This window comes from Adiantum capillus-veneris, chromosome 19, assembly GCF_014529385.1.
Source record: "Adiantum capillus-veneris isolate H3 chromosome 19, ASM1452938v2, whole genome shotgun sequence".
Lineage (NCBI taxonomy): Eukaryota > Viridiplantae > Streptophyta > Polypodiopsida > Polypodiales > Pteridaceae > Adiantum > Adiantum capillus-veneris.
In genome coordinates this window covers 153,587,836-153,608,780 of record NC_140949.1, presented here as the reverse complement: position 1 = coordinate 153,608,780, position 20,945 = coordinate 153,587,836, and the positions used below count along the sequence as shown (strand labels likewise).

The following is a 20,945-nucleotide window of genomic DNA, read 5'->3' as shown; positions in this document are numbered from 1 at the left end:
CCAACCACAAATCCGTTGTGGCCACTCCATACTTAATAAGGAAGATACTTTGATGGGTTCAAGATTTCCAAACCCTTGTGTAGAAGTAGTCACAATATTGGAGTGAGAATAGAAGAAAATCCTTCTTTACACCAGTTTGGTTGGGCAAAGATGTGCAAAAATTGTTGCTCCAATATCCGCATGTATAGCATTGAATGTGCTGGAGAGGTTATGTAATGGCTGCTCCTCCACCAATTTGGATGAAAATAAGAGTATAAATGAATGGCAAATCTTAAGTATGAATCCATAAAAATATTTCACTATGATTTCACACCTAGCTTTGTATTTTCAAAACATGTACTTACAATGTGTTGGAAACCGAGTTGGTTGTTGCAATTGTATGCTTGACATTCAGAAAACATGTTGCACAATGGCTACAGTCCCCTTGTCTTTGCGATTCTTGAAGCAAAGGAGCTTTCCTTTCCAATGATGATCCAAGTTTTTACGATTTCGCACATGATGAGGGCCAATAGCAGATGGCTGCATATATACCCAAGCACCTTTCGTGAACTCTTGTGGCACCCACTCATCATCTATACCTCTTGTGTTGTGGCATGCAAGTGATGTGACCTCATCCTTTGGCCGCCTTTGCGAAATAGAGCTGGCCATGGGTGAACAAAGAAAATTGGAGGAAGAGGAGGATCTTGCTTGTTGCTACAATGTAGGTGGGAGAAAGTGAATGACTTTTCTTGGTGTGCCAATGGGAGATGGTAGTGACAAGGGGGAGGAGTGTTATGGAAATCGAGATAAGAGAAGATGGATAACCCTTACTTGGTGTGGCAATGGGAGGTGGGAGGGGAGGAGAGAGAAGTTTCCCTGCAGCAATGGAAATAATGTAGAGAGAGTGTGTTGGAGTAGAGGTTGAGTGTGATGGTTGCAACCAAGGAGGTGTTGGAAAAGGGGTTCTAGAGAGAGAAAATCACTTTTTGACTGAGAAATAGTTTCGGAGGGCTTTGGATACTAAACAATGATGTTTTAAAAGTTTTTGGAAATTTTGAATTTTAGGATTTTTGGGTGCATATTTTGACTTTTGGAGGTCAAAAAGTGCTTTTTTTACCATAAAGTAAGGTTAGGAGGGTTTTAAGAAGATAAGAATTGAGTTTTGAGAATTTTCAAAATTTTCGGATTCTTTCAAAACCGGATCAAAAAGCAAGGAAGTTAGAGGTTCTAGGTGGCCCCCCACCCCCCTCCCCCCCACCTCCCTCCCCCCCACCTTCTTTCTAGATAAGAGGCTATTAAGAAGTGTAAGATTATTTTGTCTCCGTACTTTTTTGAGGCATAGAGTGTGTCGACCACCCTCTTCTCATTGGCTGACCTCTAATTAACCTTAATCCCAAAGGGCCCCTAGAGGGTTCATATTTTTCCTAATGCAATGGATACTACCTAAGAAGCTCCTGAGACAAGTACTACTCCAAAAACAAGAGCAGGAGGTACAAGAGAGCTTGCAATGCGTGAAACTCTAGTGAAAAGGACACACAAATTGACAAAAATGGCCATCGTTGAAATGGAGGAACTAATTGCAAGGACAGAAGAAGAACAGTAGAAAAAATCAATGGAATGAAATATTAGAACTCTCCATTCAGGTGATTTGTAGCTACTAAAACCAACACAATCAACAAAGACTGGTATACCCACTCACTACCACTTCCTCTGATCCGATATGAATGTCTTTGCATGAAAGCCACCATTAAGCAAGAAATGTTTGAAGCTCAACCAAGCAAGCGACAACCAAAATGGATAATGGAATGGCTTAAATAGCATCCTGAGTGGAGAACTCACATGATGTAGGCACCCACTCTACTCAGGAAAGATGTCACTTTTTGCCTAGTGCCCTGAGTCAGGACATGGATTCAACACGAAACACTGCAAAAAAGACACCGCAACTGGCTGAGTTGCCCATCTCTACTAGGGCCCATAGACAAGGAAAGATCAGATGAGAAGTATATGTGCAATACTCTCGCCACAGCTATCAAGCAGTATGAAGAGCTTCCTGATCTTTATTGTTAGATGCTCAGGAAGATATGCAGGATGATGGTTGCCTATATCACAATGTACCATAAACCATGGATCTATAAAACTCCATGGCTATCATTTTTGGAAGGAAACAAAGGTTTAGTCTACAACCTCAGTAAGCAGTAGGACAAGCAAATTCTACATGTCTTCTTTGCATGCCTAATGTTCATGCCATCCTACTTCATGAACACATTTGAAGAAGCATTCTATACACGCCACTAGAGGGATATCATCAAACCCTTTGTCAATGAAGACATAGAGCTAGCAAGATCATATCAAGAAGGGTTAAAATAGTAAACAAAGTGCTACATGCAAAGGCGACCATTCATTCGACAACTGCCTCGATTGTGAGTCATGTCAACAACATGAAATAGGAGGGGGGAGTGTTGGAAGATTTTGACAACAATGAAGGCCAACTATGTACCAAGAACAATATTTATCTTTGTAATACCATTTGATTGTAATATTTTCCCAAAATCTATACTCTGTTGTTAATTTGTAACTTTGAAGAAATCAATGTTATGTGCTGGAGATGTAACCCCTATTCTTATTGTGACAAATTCAACCTTTGTAAATAAAATCCGGAGCCAGGGTATAAAAGGTAGCTTTGTAAAGTTTTTGGAGAATCATTATTACAAAGGAAACAAGAAAATAAGGGCTTCTTTTGTATGTCTTGTGTTTCTTCTTTCTACGGTGAGCTTGATCTCTTTGCACTACATCGCATGGTTGTCGCATTGAAATGTCGAGGGCAGCATTGTGTTAGTCTCATTGAGCTCTACATGTGGATATCTACATTGCAAGAACTTTGCGAGAATTGAGCATCGACTTCCACCACCTTTTATGTGATTGATCTCTCCACCCGAGTGTTGTATTGTGGTTCCATTCATTGTATCAGGTTCTCAACACCTGGGAGAACTAAGTAGGCACATCCGATGCCTGAGTTGATGACCTATAATTTAGCCTACTGGAGAAAACCACGTTCTTTTCTAGTATCCAAATTGCAATTCTGACAACCTAGATCTATTTTGAATAGTGTAAGGATGTTACTGTGAGGTCCCCACCCCGCCGTCTCAAATGGCGGATCTGATGGTAAACCTGGTGACCACTAGATCTATAGCGGACGAAAACAAAGTGGTTCAGGGTTCACCTAGCGGACGATCTCTCATCACAAGTGAGTCGAGTTCGAGCCTACTAGCAACGAGATCTAGCTCCACATCGCAGGGGAAGCGTACTTAACTTATCTAGCAATCCTAAGACCCACCTTCCAAGAGGAGAGAAATCCCAAGTGCCTTTTTCCCCATGTTTCAGAGGCACGTACACTTGAGACTTCACCGCTCTAAGGGCAATGAGTAATACTAGTGTCGAATTAAGCACTATGGGAATGGAGAGTTCCCGACCAATCGGGACCACCCTTCTCATAGGTATTGGCAACCTGAGCCAAGCCCCCACTTTCCACCCGCACACTCACACTTCCTTGTGTGTCCTAATTACTACCACAATGGTTGTTCAACATAAAAGTTCCTTGATTAGATTCCAATTCACAAGGTTCGTTAAGACAGCCCTTCAATCAGTATTGCAAAGCGGCAACAAGACAGAAACTCTAGTAAAAATTCTACTCAAACTTATTCATTAAAATTCCAATGTTCTGGAGGTACAACACCCCCCCTCTAGCGAGAGTTTACTCCTCCCGTTGTCGCCTAGCTGCCGATACAACTAGGTATGTCCACTGCATAGAAAGCACGACATGGACATTCCCACCGCATACAAAGCAACACGTGGGTTCCCACCGCATCGAAAGCAAGTCGTGGGTAAAGGCCCTTAGCTAGTAACTCTAGCTACTGCAAAATCGTCACGAGCCGCCCCCTGTGAAGTAGGGGGATCAAGACTAGTTCAACATTGAAAATAGAATGAACATGCCGAGCTAAATTTTCCCTAGCAGACATTCTTTCCTATTGCAAACAGTATATCCATCAACCATTCTTTCCTAGAAATATGTTCTTTCCTAACTTATCGTATGCAATGTGAAATTAAACAACTTGAATTTAAAATGTGACCTACCTCCTCCATTTCCTCGTCAATGGCCCGTGAGATGGCCGGTACTTGATCGTCCATGGGAGCTTTTCCGTTCCCATTCAAGTTGCTTGTTCCTGCCTCGCGAACGTGGGCACCACCGAAGCGAGTTCTCTTTACCAGGGCCATTTTATACTCACTACTTAATTGACAAACTTGGAGAAAAGAACTAATGTCCGAGAGTACCATAACAATCAAGACGACAGATTAGAATCATTGAACAATTCCTTTTATACGAGAGGGTTAAATTTCCTTCAAGGCATAGTAATTTATGGATAGTACCTTACTTGATCTATGGGAATTTGGCTCTAAAGTTAAGCACTTGACCTAAGTAATTAGAATTTTCAGATTTTACTTGATCAATTTACTAGAGAGTGAATTAGACATACTCAATTCCCTTCCTACTGTAAGTAGAGAAAATGCAGAATTTCCATATGCATAGGTGAGAAGACTTTTCCCTTCCTAGTGGATTAATGACGGATTAATTTTCCTTAATTACTTCTTAATCTATGAATAAATTGAATCCAACTTATTTAATCCAATAAAGTGTGGTAATAGAATGAAATTGACCAAATCCACATCATTACCGACTTGACAATTAATTACTATGCTAACTAGTGGAAGATTTTTGCTTACTAATCATGCATTAATCTATGATTAGGAGAGATTAATGGCTTGCATAATTAACTATTGCATGATGATTATGTAATAGAATAATGATATGGAGAATTGGAGAGCAGCTATTGAGTAATTTAGCTATGATTAACCATAATAGTAGAGGAATTAAGAGAATGATGAAGAGATTTGCAGAAAAGCATAAATTAAATCAATATTACCATGATTAGGGACTGAAATCTACTCGAAATTCTGATCCAATGGAGTTCTCAAGACGAGAATCGGGCAGCACTTCCCTCCTTTGCTTCTTCTCCAAAAACTATGTGTGTCGGCAGCACCTCCCGAAGGTGTGTGTGTGTGTGTACTGAGTGGGTATGTGAGGATGTGTGTGTGTGTGTGTGTGTGTGTGTGTGTGTGTGTGTGTGAGCACACTCTTAAATAGGCTCCTCCATGCTGAAAATCGACCAGGCTTGCTATTTGCATCTGAGAGCTACTCCACTTATGCATGGCAAGTCCAGTTACATGCCTACCAAGTGTCCAGTTAGCTAGTGTAACTGACTCTCACACTCACTCTCAAGCTTGGAAACTCTCCCACCACTCCCAAAAGACAAGAGGGTGCCCCCTAGCTGCTAAAGTAGGCTCTGAGTGGCCTGGGACCTGCTCCCACACAGCCTCGAGCCACGGTGCCTCCCCGCTCAACCTTAGAAAAAATTGGTTTGATGCTAAAATGGGCCATACGAGTCGGAATTTAATGCCGTAAATTGCTATACTAAGCTCTAACTAAGGTGTATCAGTCCGAGTACCTACCATATTTAGCAGCCCCCGGGGTTCAGAAATGCATTTTTTTCAAATTCGGGGTACGGGTGTAGTTTTTCGAGACAGTAAAAACTAGACGGGTCGGGCAACGAAAAACTTATTATTTTTGGAATTTTTCACAAAAATTATTTTAATTCAAATTTTGAAGCTTTATAACATTCTAAACATCATGGCACTAACAGAATTTGGAAAACTTCTAAAAATACTAACTTTTTCCATTATGTTCATTCTATGGTACAATGGTGCTCTTTTTGGGTCGGGGTCAGAGACCTTACAGTTGCCTATTGAGTCTTGGTTCTGTCTCTTTCTGAGATGTGATAGGTGTTGACTGTTGGGTCTCGAGACAATTACACAACACCAAAAACTACAAAAGAAAATCAAAATAAAAATCTCCAAAGACTACATATCACCAAGAACTACCAAAAGTACCAACCCCCCAACATGTCCAACCAAAAGAAACTCTTAGACTACAATCCACAAGACCTGCCAACCACCAATTTTACCAATCCATCAAAATCTCCTATCCACCAAGAAATACGAGTCAGAGAAAAGAACCAACGTAAAACCTCCAAAAGCTATGTGGAACCAATATTAGAGTTATTCCAAAATCTAATAGAATTGTATATCAACCAAACTACAAAAAGTAGCCTAGCTAGCAAACAATTAGAACTATGAGAATTAAAAAGTACCAGAATCACCAAGAGCTCACGCACTATACCAAAAGCTGTCAAAATTAGTAAACTTACAAAGCATAAAACTAGCAACAAATCCCAACCACCAAAAATAGATGATACCAAAAACCTCCAAAACTAACAAAACTTGAAAGATCTACCAAAATATGCTTAAACAATAAAGTCCAAAAACTACCAAAAGTTTCAAAAATAGCAAAACCAACAAAACAACAAAATAGAAAAAGCACCAAAGCACCACCAAGAGATCAAACACTGTACCAAAAGCTACCAAAAATGGTAAACTTACAAACCACAAAACTAGCAAAAAAGCACAACCACCAAAATTACTAGATAATATGATCATATTAAAAAATTCAAAGCCCAACAAAAATCCAAAAACTGTACCAAAATATGCTAAAATAATAAAACCAAGAAAACTACCACAAACAACAAAACCAAGCAAAATCAAAACTACCAGAACTACCAAGAGCTCAAACATTGTACCAAAAGCTGCCAAAAATAGTGTAACATTTAATGGCCTAATAACTTATGTGTAGCGGAAATTAGCATGAACATAGTGGGCATTTCATTAGAATAGATTCCTAATGAGAATTACAAGAGTGCTTGGGTGGAGAGAGCAACAAAAAGCATAACACCTAGTTAGATAACATCGACAATACTTTCAAAAGAGAGAGAAATTAAGCTATTGACAACAGTTGAGGACCGGATTTGCATGGAGCCGGTCCCCCCTCCAAAAGGCTTTGTATTATGGTTTCTCCCATCAAGAGAGACATTGTACAATACAATTCCTTGTGTTCCTTCAAGACTAGCTAGTGCAATGAAGATGGAAGCTTCATGCACTAAGAAAAACACTTAATCAAACACAACTTGAATTATCCCCGTTCTCAGACCCAAGACCTCACACACCTTCGAAGATGGTGAGAGCTAGCAGGGTATGAGAGTAGATTGAGAGGAAGAAGGAGTATCTTACGAGAAAGATGTACATCTCCTCACATAATCACTCATATTAGCATAGCTTAGCTTAGTAATTAGCTTGGTAGAGAAGATGAGCATGCATTGAATCTTGGCTCTTGGTTGGATTTGCATCCACATGCCAAGAGAGTGTTGATGTAGGCTTCTATCTCACAAGCTTGGAGTAGGTGATGAGCTCTCCATTAAAGCTTGGGAGGAGATAGAGTATTCTTTCTTCACACATGGTCAAGTGTGAGTGTGTGTGTGTGTCAATGCCAAGCAAAAATCAGCCCCCTCTCTCTCTTGGGCGAGCCCTTCCTGCTAAATTGGTCTGGCTTTTGCCTCATTGGACCTCCCCAAGTCAAGCCAATGGGTGTTAAGCAGCATAAGTGATAGCCTTCTGACATGTGTCCCCCTTTCCCCTTTTGTGAGAGCTTTAGGTAATTAAATAATTAAACTAAACTCTCATTGGACCCCTTTGCCTCCTGGCCAATAGGAATCAGGCAAGCCATTGGGCTCCTGAATGCTCATTGGACCCCTTGGGAGACTGCCCAATAGTCTTCTAGGAGACTTAATTCTCATTGGTTTCTTTTATTAAATGTTTTTAAATTAATTAAACTAGATTTACTCTAGCTTAATTCTCATTGGTCCACTTCAAGGGTCTTCCAATAGGAATTGGGCACACCTTGTGGGCATCTGGCCTAGGGAGCTGACATGTGTCCCTAATTCCCTTTGTGTAAAGGGAGCCTGTGTGTGTGTGTGTGTGGCTTTCTCTCTCATCCCCTACTAAATGGGCTCGCCCCCTCCTTTGTAGGCTTTGAAGAAGACTTTTGTACACACACTAAGCATCCAATTTTCCCTAGGGTTGACCTTTGGACACAACCTTTGAATTTTGGAACCTTGGCATTTTGGAAGTCTTAATGGGCTGAACCTTAGGGTCTTTTTAGACCATTGTTGCACATGGCTCTTTTGCAGATGGCCCCCCCTTTTGATCCCTATTTTCCCTCCTTTGGATCCCTACCTATGGCCGGTCTGCTAGCTTAACCAATATTCTAGCTTTTTCTCCCCTGGTACCTCCCCACATTAAATGATCAGTTTAATATGAGAAAATCATTTAGGAGAATTAGATATTGATTATTATGACAAATAGTAAACTTCTAAACCAAAAAACTAGCAAAAAAGTACAACCATTAAAAATAAAACACATTACACAACTACCAAAACATGATACCTATTGTATCTCAACCTCTTTTCCAAGCTTATCCATGTCTTTAGCATCTCGGAGTTGTCACAGTATGCATCAACTTGCTCCCAAATCTACCTTCACCTCCCTTATTCATCATCACTGCAAGAAGTTTTTGGCTTCAGTTGGGCTAGTTGCTGCTCAACCACTTCAATGTCATTTTTTGTTGGCTTTGCTGCAACATTCAAACCCTCATATCTTAGCAGAATCTCATTCTTGATCGTGAGAGAAGCTTGCAAATCTTTCATCCTATCTAAAATACTCAAAGACATATGAGGAACTCTCTTAGCAATACTCTCTAGATCTACAACATAATTTTTTATTGGAACTCTACGTGACAAAGGGTCTGTGTGTGTACACATGTTGATGTCATTATGCATCTAGCGGGGCTTCTTAATAGCTGATGGCATGCTTCCATTGGATGCATCATTGGCCTGCTACCAGGTTTCAACCTTGCATCCAACCCTCCTGGCCAGATTCCACACATAATCAATATTATCACTTCGAACCTTGTCCACTCCACCTTGTGAACTGTTGGGTTTTTGGTTGTTGCATGGCATTTCTTGAAAGCATAGCCATGTGCAAACTTTGTGATGTTTTTCCATAAGATGGTGGAGCTTGGTACACCTTGTAAATCAAGAGCCTATAGTCTTCGACAAATTATAGTTGCACATGGTTCAAGTATAGCTTGGCTTTCTTCTTGTTCAATTGTTCAAAACACTCTTAGCCACTAGCCATCAGGGAGGTCTTTGTCACTAATGTCCTTTGGAAGGACCCCTTTTATACTAAGGTCACACTCCTCATGGAGCTCCTTTGTTGTATAATACAACCTAGTAATTTGAGGGTATTCCTCCATTTTTTTTCTTTCCTTGAAATGTGAAATAGGAAAAAGAAATTAAACATCTTACTTTATGATTTTTTATGGCAGAACAACATTTAGACAATCTCAAACTTAATGTGGACAGTGGAAAACCGCTTAGTCCATGGAAAGTGCCAAATTTGGTGTTGCATGCATCTATGTTCATAGATTAAGCTTTACAGCTACTATGTGTTCATGTTATGATAGACAATGGGGCATCTGAAAGTTTGCAACAGTCTCAAGATAGAGCATATATATTGCTTGCATTCAATGCAAATGAAAGAAAACATTCCATGCATGCACAAAGGACAAGGCACAAACAATCCATGCTACAATGAGCTAGCAAACCTCGATTTTGTTTTGTGGTAGGTATGTGTCCATCCTCAACCAAAAACCTTTCTCAATGATCGACAACCTTGGGGCTCTTGCTTGCTCTCATCTTTGGGTCCGCTTGTTTCCTCATCCGGAGTACCCTCTCTTTTATTGATGATGCGATGCAATTTTGTCTCCATGTGGGAGGGGTTGGAAGGTGTGGCCTTTGTCTTGCTCTTCATTTTATAGCTAGTCTTGGTGGCAGCCTTTCTCCTCACAAGAGTCCTCATGACAGAAGCATTGGCACAACTATGGCACGAGAAGAAGTGAGAGCAGCAACATAACAAATGCAACTCTAGATCAAGGAAATGGTAATCCCTCTTCTCACATGCACAAACCTACAGCATGCCCACAACTACGCGAAGCCTACTATAGTTCAAAATCTGAGTCGTGATAGTCACCCCACCCACGTCTTCTTTCACACAAGTGGGAATGACCTTTTTATTCCAAAATTATAAGGTATTCCTAATGGCTTCAAACAAAAAACCATTCACTACTTATATAGAGCAAGGGCACTCTAAAGAGAAGAAAATGCTAAAGGGAAAATAAGAAAAATAAAAACACATATGCATTGATGTGCACTTGACCATCTTTTTATATGTATTTATATGGACACAAAAATTCTTTTGACTTTCCATTTTCATGGGTCTTTTCATTTCCTAAACTCACCCTTCACTTATGCACTTAAGATGTTTTGAAAGGCTTTTTATTTTTTTGAGATTGGGGAGACCTAATAACTTTATTTCCATTAAAATTTCCTTCTAATAACCCATTGAAATAGTGTTGAATCCCCAAATAAGCAGGTTCAAAAAATGTATTTTTTTGTACCACCAAAGCATGCTTTTAGCCACAACTAATATGAGTGAAATTTTCCAAAGCTACACTTAATTTTTTATTTATTTACAAAACTCACAATTTGTGAGTGGATTGTATTAAGCACAACATAGAATTTACAAAACAGCCTCAAGCTCAGGCCAAGAGCCTTGAGGTGCTAGAGATTACAAAATGGATGTCTATCGCCTCTCATCTAGGCTAATACTTCTTGCAAGTTGACAACATGGCATGGGTAGCCCTAGACCAGTCTCCCAAATCTTGCTTTCTTTTGAGTGTCTATATCATCACTATGCTTCTTGTATAATCTGTGAGAAGCTTGCTACATGAAGGTCTTCCTCAAATACACGACGGTTCCTCACCTACCATATATGGTGGAAGAAGTACCTGACAGTTTGAGTGCAGATAAGTAGAGCAAAGTTTCCCATCTTCTTGACACCAAGGAATAGAACAATGTTGAAGAACTTGATTTGCCATGTCCTTTGGACCCACTTGCATATTTTCCCTACCAGGCCTCTGATCTTCTAGAATTCCATGAAAAGATGGGCCAGATCTTCACTAGCTATCATGAACCCCAACCAACAACCAAACCCAATTCCTCTTTCCTGGATCTTTATGCCCGTTGGTAAATCACCCCACATCACCTTCCACAAAAATATCTTCATAAATTCCTGCCACTTTGGCTTCGAGATGTTCTCCATGACTTCCCCCCACCGTTCTTCTGGCCATTGTCTCTTCCATATTTTGTTGAGGGGGTAGACCACTTAGTCTTGCACATTAATGCATGATAGATGCCTTTAGAATGGGGTTTCCAAAAAAGACTACTTTCGAGCCATCTCCAAGAATTTTACCCAGCTCTTTTCTTACCCTGTTGACTAACAATATCTCAAAGACATATGGTTTTCTTACCCTGTTGAAATTGGGGTGCTATCAAGTCAATGGTTTTCCACCTCATACTATTACCATCCCAAAAGTGAGCAAGCCAGTTCAAACCCTTACTATTCACTTTCCTAGTAGTTTCTATCTAATAGGGGCTTTGTGGTGGTTCTAATTATTTAGCAAGCCACAGGTCCGATACTATCATGAATGGTTAGGCATTGGCCGTCGAGGAATTTGCTCCCCTTTCCCAATGACGGATACTCTCACTATCCATTCTTGTAATGTGAAGGGATTGAAGACTCAAAAGAAGAGTGCCCTCTTCTAGGATGATGTTAAGAAGGGGAAAGCAGTTAATTTCTAGGCCATCCAAGAGCATCACCTAGATGCTCGTAGCAAGAAAGAGCAGGATTTAGGAAAAAAGATCCTATTGTATGGAGAAGGAAGTGATGGATTCAATGTTGTTCTACTTATTGTGGACAAATAATTGGAGCCAAAAATGGTTCTCCCAGAAGAGTCCTTGGAGTTAGAATCAAGTGGGAAGAGCATCCCCTCACCATAGTGAATGTGTATGGACCATGCAACACAAAAGATAGAGCTACATTGTGGATGCATCTTAGGGATACTCCTATAGAAGGAGAGTGGTTGACAGTTGGGGATCTCAATATGGTAGAGAAGAGCAAGGATAGAATAGGTTCCATCAGTATGTTGGCTGGCATTGAAAAATCTAAATGGATGACCTTGTGTGAGAAGTGGGCTATGGATGATTTGTGGGAGGTGGGCCCCTAGATAGCATGTTTGCGTTTACCTACACAAGTCTCTAGTATGCCCGCAACGCCTCCAGGATTGACAGGTTCTATTTCTCTCACCAGACCAACTGGATCCCGTCAATGCTTGAGATGAACGTGATCTCAACAAATAGCCTATCGGATCACATGCCCTTACACATTCAACTCAAGAAAGCTAAAGGGGAGGGACAAACCCCGAAAGGGGCAAAAAAGCTTCTTATAATGAGCTTATAATAGGTATACACCTTTTCATAGATCGTCTTTTTAGAAGCCTCACCAAGAATGCATTGGGTAAGCTCAAGAAATGTGTGGATCTCAATAGGCCTAATGCTTGGGATCTTTTCGCTCAAAGCATCCAAAAGGCAATCAAAAGCTCAGGCCCTCAAATTAAAAAAATAAGTGGGGTGCACCTCAAGCATCTCATAGTGGAGGTGGCTTGATTGTCCTCAAGGAAGGCTATTGGGCTAGCTACCGAGGATGAGCACAAGAGATGGCTCTAAGCTAAATGTAACCTAGCTAATGAACAGTGTGAGGAAATCAAGAAGGAAATATTGCTCTCCAAGGAGACCTTCCTACAACCAAAAGCCTCTAATCAAGAACATTTTTTAGGGCTTTGAAATTTAAAAATATCTGGTGCCATGTACTCTCCCTCTATGATCAGAATGGGAATGTAGTGCAAAACCAAGATAATATGGTTGGTCTAATGCTAAACCATCTAAGCCAGATTATTGGCCAGTCAGAGACCCGGTCCCAGGAAGTGGATGAGGCCAAAGCACCTTTGCTTGAGAGTGTCGACAAGAAGGTTCCCCAATTAGAAGCCAATAGCCTCGAAGTGGCATTATCCAAAGACAAATATTCACTAGCATTACAAGCTCTTGGCAAGGAGAAGTCCCCTAGATGGGATCGACTGATGGCTGAATTCTTTAGAGAATTCTTGGATGATCTCAAGGTCCAAGTCACGCGGTTGGCTAACCAAGCCATCATCGAAGGGTCATTGGATACGAGTGTGAAGAGAGGGATTATAAAACCCATCCCCAAACAAGTTTGTTTCTCTCAGAAGCATCGGTGCCATATTACTATGATGTAAATAGATTACAAAACTATTGCCAAGGCAATCTCCCTCATACTGGCCCCTCTAGTAAGCAAGATCATCTCTCCCCATCAGCATGGGTTCATTCGAGGAAGATCCATTTATGATGGCATCTTGGGAGCAATGGTGGGCATGGAATACGCAACCTCCACCAAGCAAGAGTGCATTCTACTATATCTTGACCTTGACAAGGCTTATGACAGAATAACATGGTCATATATAGAAGATGTCATGGAAGCTCCGGGCTTTGGGCCTCGCTTATGTCGCCTCATTCGCACTTTGGGCCCTTGCGGTGAGTCAGAGCTCATGTTTAATGACAGAATTGTGGGCTCCTTTGAGGTCAAAAGGTCTATTAAGCAGGGATGTCCCCTGGACCCCTTGCATTTTGCCATCTGATCGCATCCTCTCATCACAATTCTTAAAGCGAGTGCTACGTGATGGGAGACACAAGGCTTGATTGTACTAGGCAATGACCAACTCCTGGGGCAAAACCGTTTGCAAATGACTCGCTCCTCTCCTTCACTAGGTTCTCAGGAAAGCTCTAGAGATTGTGCAAACGTGTGCCGTGGTCTCATGCTCCAAGTGTAATATAGAGAAGCCAAGGCTGATCTCCCTATTGGAAAATGACTCCTTTGACCCTTCTAGCTGATAGGGGAGATTGTCTCAAAAGGGAAAATCTTTAGGCGCTTTGGAACCCCTTGGGGGTGGATGCAACTCACAAACAAAGATTTCATTGGGTCCTTGAAAAAGTTAGAACAAAAATGAGAAGGTGGTATTATGCCCTTCTCCCATTCCCGAGCCGAATTAAAGTGATAAATTCATTTATGCTCCCTTAAATTTCCATCAACAACCAACTTCTTAAGATGTCTCCGTGTCACTGGAAAGAATTCTTAAAACCAATAAAAAGATTTTTATAAAAGAACGGCACGAAAACCTCCAGACCATGGAAGTGGGCCAAATTGGAATCAGTTGCTCGACTAGTGGGGGCTCGACTAGTGGGGACTCGACCAATGGGGGCTCGACCAGTGGACCGAGAAGGTCTCGGAATTCTTAACCTAGCTCTCCATGATGAGGCCTTTTGTGCCAATTTTATGATCTCCTGGGCTAAATAGGGCCAAGTTTGCATTGTCATGGCCAAGGAGATGTTAGATGCAGCTACTCTTGGTTCAAAACGTGGGATGTGGAAACGGGTGGAGTTCCACAACAAACTCTTATCCTCGACATGGTCTAGCCTAAGTCTAGGTGGCATCTCAGGGGAACTATTAATAAGGAAGTACAAAAGAGCAGCTGGGGTATTGGAGTGGGGAGAAGAAACCAGGTGCTTCAAGAACTCCATCCTGTGCTAGTAGCTACACTCAATTCTAAAGCTTATCTCTCATGAACTAAAAAAAGAATTTCAACATGTATAGTTTTGAGAATTTGATACAATTTACCAAATATAGATTGCATAAATATCAAATATTTTTTCTTAAAACTCACAATGGTGAGTGGATTATATTGATAGATCAAAAAATAACATATGCATGCCATGATCGTGGTGAGCCATGATCACTTCAATGGATCATAGATACATCGGCTGATGGGGGAGCCACCCCATGAACATAGATGAGCCCACACTTTCACCTTTGCACATCCATAATTGCGGGCCCTAGGGTCCTCTTCCACTCCTTTGAGTTCCTTTGTTTTCCAATGGCGATGTTCGTTGCCCTGCGTTCTTGGACAATCTTTGCAAACTTAGCTACTTCTAGGGAGTTCTCAAAGATTTGACTTTTCCATGTCTTCCAAATGTGTTTAAAGTAGCAATAACTCACGATTTGTGTAGCAAGGAACAGTGTGTGTATGGCTCTTCAACATCTTTCCTCCCAAGAAGAGATCGTTCTTGAATAATCCTATTTTCCAGGTCTTTTGGACCCATTTTTAAATCTTGCCTCCAAGACTACGGACACTCCTTGAATAAGTGAGAGAGGTCTTCACACGCCGATCTACATTGCGAGCATCTATCTGGACCAATTCCCTTGGCAAGGACCTTCACCTCCACTTGGCATGGCTCCCCATAGCACCTTGCATAAATATCAATGCCTATTACCTTAAGTGCTAAGTTTGTAGAACAAGTACTTGTGTATCATAAACAAAGGTGAGCCTACATGTAAGGTGCATTACTTTTCCATCAAACATGTCCAAAAAAGTTGCATAGCAAACCCACACAACTTCACATATTTCATTGCCATCATAAAAGAATTTTATTTTACATGAAAGTCGCAAAAATGTGAAGTACATCTATAAGTGGCTGACATGGATTATTGCATGCAATCCGTTTATTTTTTTCTACAGCTAAGGGATATGCTTTAGACAAACCTCAACTACTCTTTATGTGGGTACTTTTCATGAGTGTAGTGCCATATGAGTTTGTGTTCAAAAGTGAAAGACTGTATTTTCTAACACTAGTTCTATAATCAGACATTCAAATGTCCTGAGACACTAAAGTGTCCTGTTTTTCTAGCACCTTGTCATAATTATTTGGTAAATCTATAAAAACAATTCATAGGTCGCATTCATATCTTAGATCAGCTATGAGGTGAAGAACATAGCCAAATTTTACTTTTTCCAAAATTAATACCAAATTAAGATTATAATGATAAGTTTTAAGATGAAAAATCATAGAAATTAGTGCAGTTTTAACAAAATTTTCATAAATTGAATATAACTTCTCATCAAAATAAGATTTTGCATAGACTTCAAGGTGTATGGATAGGAAAAAACTTATTATAGCAAGAAATTGAGCTTCATAACCTAGTTATGAGACTAGAATTTTGCTATAATCAAAACACAAAAATCTTGAAACTACTGACAAAGAGGAAATTTTGGTCTTTCAAGGCCTCTTTCATTAACATGATGAGGTTATGGGACAAAACCTAAGGTATATAATGTATCGATAGGTCAATACCCATCAACTAAGCATTTTTCAAGGGTTCAAACTCATAGGTATCTTGTAATTTAACCTCATTTTAAAAAAATTGTAGTGCATAATTTCTTGGTAAAAACAAATTGCAATGAAAAACTAATGAAAATGTGTATATTAATCTCCCAATTGTGTCCATATGAGGCATTTGTATACAAATAAGTGAGATGAACAAAAAGTGGACTTTATTTTAAGTCTTGTATTTGATAAATAAAAAAACATAATTACAACATGCACAGTTTTTTGGATATGCCATAAATCACCAAATGTGGCTTGCATAACCATTAAAAAGTATCACCTTATGTAATGGAGTCATAGATCTAGTATATATGCATCATAAGGAATTGTAAATTTAGATGAACAAAATGTTTTTTGTAATCGTTAGTTGAATTTGTAAACGTTGCATATTTGACCCACATGACTTTCTATATTTAATTCTAGTCACAAAAGATTTTTTTCTCACATGACAATTGCAAAAATTTCAAACACATATATAAGTAGTTACCACGGATTATTGCATGCACCCTGCTCATTTTTTTCTTAGGCTAGAGTACGAGTTTTAATGAAACATATATTGAATGTTGTTTTGCGTAGGTTCTTTTTATGAGTGTAGTTACTATTGAGGTTATGATCAAAAGTGAGAGATTATAATTTCTATGAGTACTTTGAATAACATTTTATAAGTTTGCAAAAGCATTTCTTGAGATGTGTTCTAGATTTCATGTACCATTTTATTTAACTTCGTGAAAAAAGGACACTAAAGTGTCCTTTTTGGTACCAAACTAGTGTTAAAGATATTGCCGCTAACATATTGTAAGCTTGAAAAGGATTTTATGTGATATTTTCTTGGTATCACATAGCATTTTATTTAAAATATCAAAAAAGGACAATTAAGTGTCCTTTTTGGTATCATACTAGTGCATTTACTTGAGGTAAGGGTGGGTTTGTGTGACTTGTGAGAGTTACAAATGCCTGCATATAGTTTATGGACCTATATGTGAGAAAATGGCTCATAGAGTCCATCAACAACAACAAAAAGTTTGGAGAAGAGCATTGGCATAAGAGGCTCAAAAGATGAAGTGGCCAAAGTTGAAACAATAGAGATAATTAACCACATGTTGTTGAATCTTAGATCAGCCTAGGCACATTTCATTGCTTTGCAAAACTTCCTTTTCTTTTCTGTTGCAAGTGGCACCATCGTCCCCAAGGGATGGGAGTATCCACTTGAGTGTTGCTCCCATATATATTGCTATAGGTAGGGAGATGTGATTGTGTTGCCATCTCTCTCTCTCTCTCTCTCTCTCTCTCTCTCTCTCTCTCTCCCCCCCCCCCCCTTCCCCTTAAACCTTCAATGTATTGCAAGGATGGTCATTGATTGGAGATTGATTGGGCAAGTTTAGTATATCTCACAAAGTGGGGAAGTCTAGGTGGATTGACATAGCGTTTTTTGGTCGAATGGGTGTGCAAGTTGAGCTCTAGGCTTTACATAAGCAGAGATGGATTTTGATAGCTAGATGGATACAAATGTAGCCTTTAACTATTAGAAACTCTCTCTCTCTCTCTCTCTCTCTCTCTCTCTCTCTCTTTGCAACATGGTGTACCCTACAATGCCTTTCTCCAAATTATAGAAGTACCACTCAGAGGCCCTTCTTTTCTAGTCTCTATCCCCGTTGAAAGGATAGATTACATACTCACAACCACAAATGGGAAACGAAACTAGCACAAGTGATTGAGCAATGTACTAAAACTTCTTTAAGGTGGTCCATGAAATGATTCCTAAGACCCTTCCTTTTTACATTTATACATGTATGCATGCATACACAAACTTGTTCTAACTTGGCCTTCCTAAGCATTATTAAAGGCAAGAACCTTTTTTTGTGTGTGTGTGTGTGTGTGTGTTTTTGTTGGTTTGGGGGGGGGGGGGGGGGGGGGGGGGGGGGGGGGGAGAGAGAGAGAGAGAGAGAGAGAGAGAGAGAGAGAAAGAACTTAAAGATATCTACCCTAAAGCTTTTATGTCTCCCAAGCATTATATAATCAAATTTCAAGTGCAAAGTGTGGATATATTAATAATCACTTATCTGAGATATTTTTGGAAGTAGCCAATAACAACTTGACACTTTGAAAAAGAGAAGGAAAGGATCATCTCGATTATAAAACAATGTCAAAGGTGACAATGGCATACATGAGAGGATGAGAAAGAGTGTGTGTGACCCACTACTCAATCTCCCCCCTTCATAAAAATAGGAAAACAAGTCTCAATTTAGTACTATATCTTAAAGTGGCCTACTATCTTCATAGACAGAAAGGGATGTGTAGTTAATGCCGCTCTCAAAAGAAAAAGGAACAAAAAAGTTTGCCATCATTAACTTGCCATGTGGCACTAATCGACAATCTTTATCCAGTGGTGCACAATTACTCCCAAGAGTTCCACGCTTTAGTATGGCATTATTTAGGCCAATTATGATATGTAAAGCAAGAAACCAGGTTTTGATTTTTTATTTTTACATCATTTGAAAAAAGTGTCCTACATTTGTACTATGTCAAGAAGGTGGGCAAACTTACTTTTGGGTCATTCTTATACACCACTCCCATCTTCAAGTAGACCTTTAGAAGAATTTTTGTAGTCCTTTAACGAGAGCACTCGTACATTCTCTGCTGGTTTGCACTTTAGGCTTTGATCAATTCAAAAACGGTGTGCAAGCACAATACAAAAAGGCAAAACGAGTTACATCAATGGTTTTGTAGATGAATCATAACCAAAACCTTTTGATTTTCCTTTCGGCAGGTGGGAGTTGCAAACACATCATAAGGTGAGTGTCTCCCAAACAATCTATTTTGTATGCCTTTGAGCAAAATCATAAGTTATGTTGCCACTTGATGCTGCTTTACTTGATAGAAAGGAAAAGTTATAGGAAAGGTGCATGATGTCATGCTCTAGGCCCTTTATATACATGTGGGTCTTGAATCTTGGGGCTGAAACTTGCTGATCAGTGCGTGTGGGTGCTTTAAGACTTGGAGATGAGCTTAGTATGTGTTGCAGGCAATTAATGTGAGAGTGCATTGTCGACCTCTGTTGAGATATATATGCAGTTTATACCAATGAGTCTAGCACAGTGTTGGGCTACTAATTAGTGTGTGAGTATTGTAGCAAGTTATCTATTTTGGATGTCTCTTCCATGAATATATCCACAGTCTTAGCTTGTTAGATTCTAGCTGATTCACTCCAGCTTGTTGTATATACTTCCTCTGTGTTAAACACTAGCAAATTCCTCTGTATACGTTTTTCTTCTAGCTAGATATTGAATTGTAATCTTCATCATCGCATACTAGAAAGGAGAGAGTGGTGTGGATGGGGATCCAGTATAGATATTGTAATAGTGGTAGTAGACTATCCGGCTCAGAGTATCACGAGCCTCATCAGATTAATGGAAATGGAGGCCTCCCGCCGCCTTTAGAATCGTTGACAATATGTGATGGAAGTTTGATGGATATGCCTCGCGTGCCACGCGCTTGCTTGGCATCTGTGAGAAGAGATGGTAGGCTCGTCATTTTGCATACCGCAGAGACCAACCCTGCTCATTATAGCCACATGCGATCGCATCGAAGTAATGGGCGGTTGCAGATGCGCATCTACTCCACCCTCACCTCTAGATCTACAGCGCCGTCGAAAGAAAAAGCAGATCTCAAGCCTCAGATTGGGAATGCGCGCAATATTGTGCAGAGGCAAGAACGTCCTGCGCTTGCAAAGTGCACGTCTACGTCTCTCTCAGAGAAGCGCAACCCAAGTGCTGAAATCGCCATTCAAGAGAACCCACATCTTCCTTCAACGCGAAATCCCAAGATTGTGAAGAGAATATCGTCGCCATCTCTGGCAGCGGCGCAACATGCAGGCGCCGCTACGAGGCAGGAGCATCATTGTCCACTTGCTGCAAGAAATTCTTCCCCATACATAATCAGCTGGAAAGCAGAAACATTGTCATGCGCGCCTGATCCGACATTGAGGCTCCTACACGACCAGCTTCATCGCCACGCCGGTACTGTGCAGTACAGTGCAAGCGTAGTACAACTAGGGTATCCGGGGCACAACCACAATCCGCAAATCGAAAGTAAAGCGAGCCCACATGTGCAATTTGTGGTGAGAAAGGAGGAAGAGCATGCCGCAGACAAGGTGCCTGCCAAGGAGGAGGCCGTGGTCGCAGAAAGAGCGAGCAAGCCCAATATGGTCTCACGAGCATTAGAAAAAGTTGAGCGGAGAGATACTCCTCCAAAAGTAGCAAAAGCGAGGACGTGGTGGACAGAGCAAGGCCTAGCTGATGACCATGATTCTGTAAGCACCACCCAAGCAGAAGAAGAAGCTCACAAAAGGAGTGACAAACATTTTCTCCTGCCCCACTCCCTCTTAAGCACGCTTAGACCATTACGCTTGCTCAATCTTTAAGAACTCCTGCCCCACTCCCTCTTAAGCACGCTTAGACCATTACGCTTGCTCAATCTTTAAGAACATACATTAATCATTAATCCTTGTATACTCTTCTTTATGAAAAAAAGTAAGAATGTCTGTTCCTCATCAAAATATTAGATACTCAAGCCTATCTCACGCTTGCTCAATCATTAAGAACATATATTAATCCTTGTATACTCTTCTTTATGAAATGAAAATAAGAACGCATCTTCTTCATTAAAAAAATATTGTGCTAAAGGCTATCTTTTAATGCCTCTACTTGTGAACTA

At 40.3% G+C, this 20,945-nt stretch overlaps 1 protein-coding gene across 1 annotated transcript; it reads left to right on the top strand.

Annotated features, from left to right (window-relative positions):
- The first annotated feature begins 18,803 nt into the window (after nucleotides 1-18,803).
- Nucleotides 18,804-20,656, top strand: LOC147435107 (uncharacterized). The gene has a single exon (XM_086490096.1). It carries the CDS (start codon nucleotides 19,564-19,566, stop codon nucleotides 20,650-20,652), a length of 1,089 nt encoding a protein of 362 aa, XP_086346222.1. The 5' UTR covers nucleotides 18,804-19,563; the 3' UTR covers nucleotides 20,653-20,656.
- Nucleotides 20,657-20,945: the final 289 nt, after the last annotated feature.

Excerpts from the sequence above, each read along its gene's own strand:
- LOC147435107 (XM_086490096.1), top strand. The coding sequence starts at position 19,564 with ATGGGGATCCAGTATAGATATTGTAATAGTGGTAGTAGACTATCCGGC.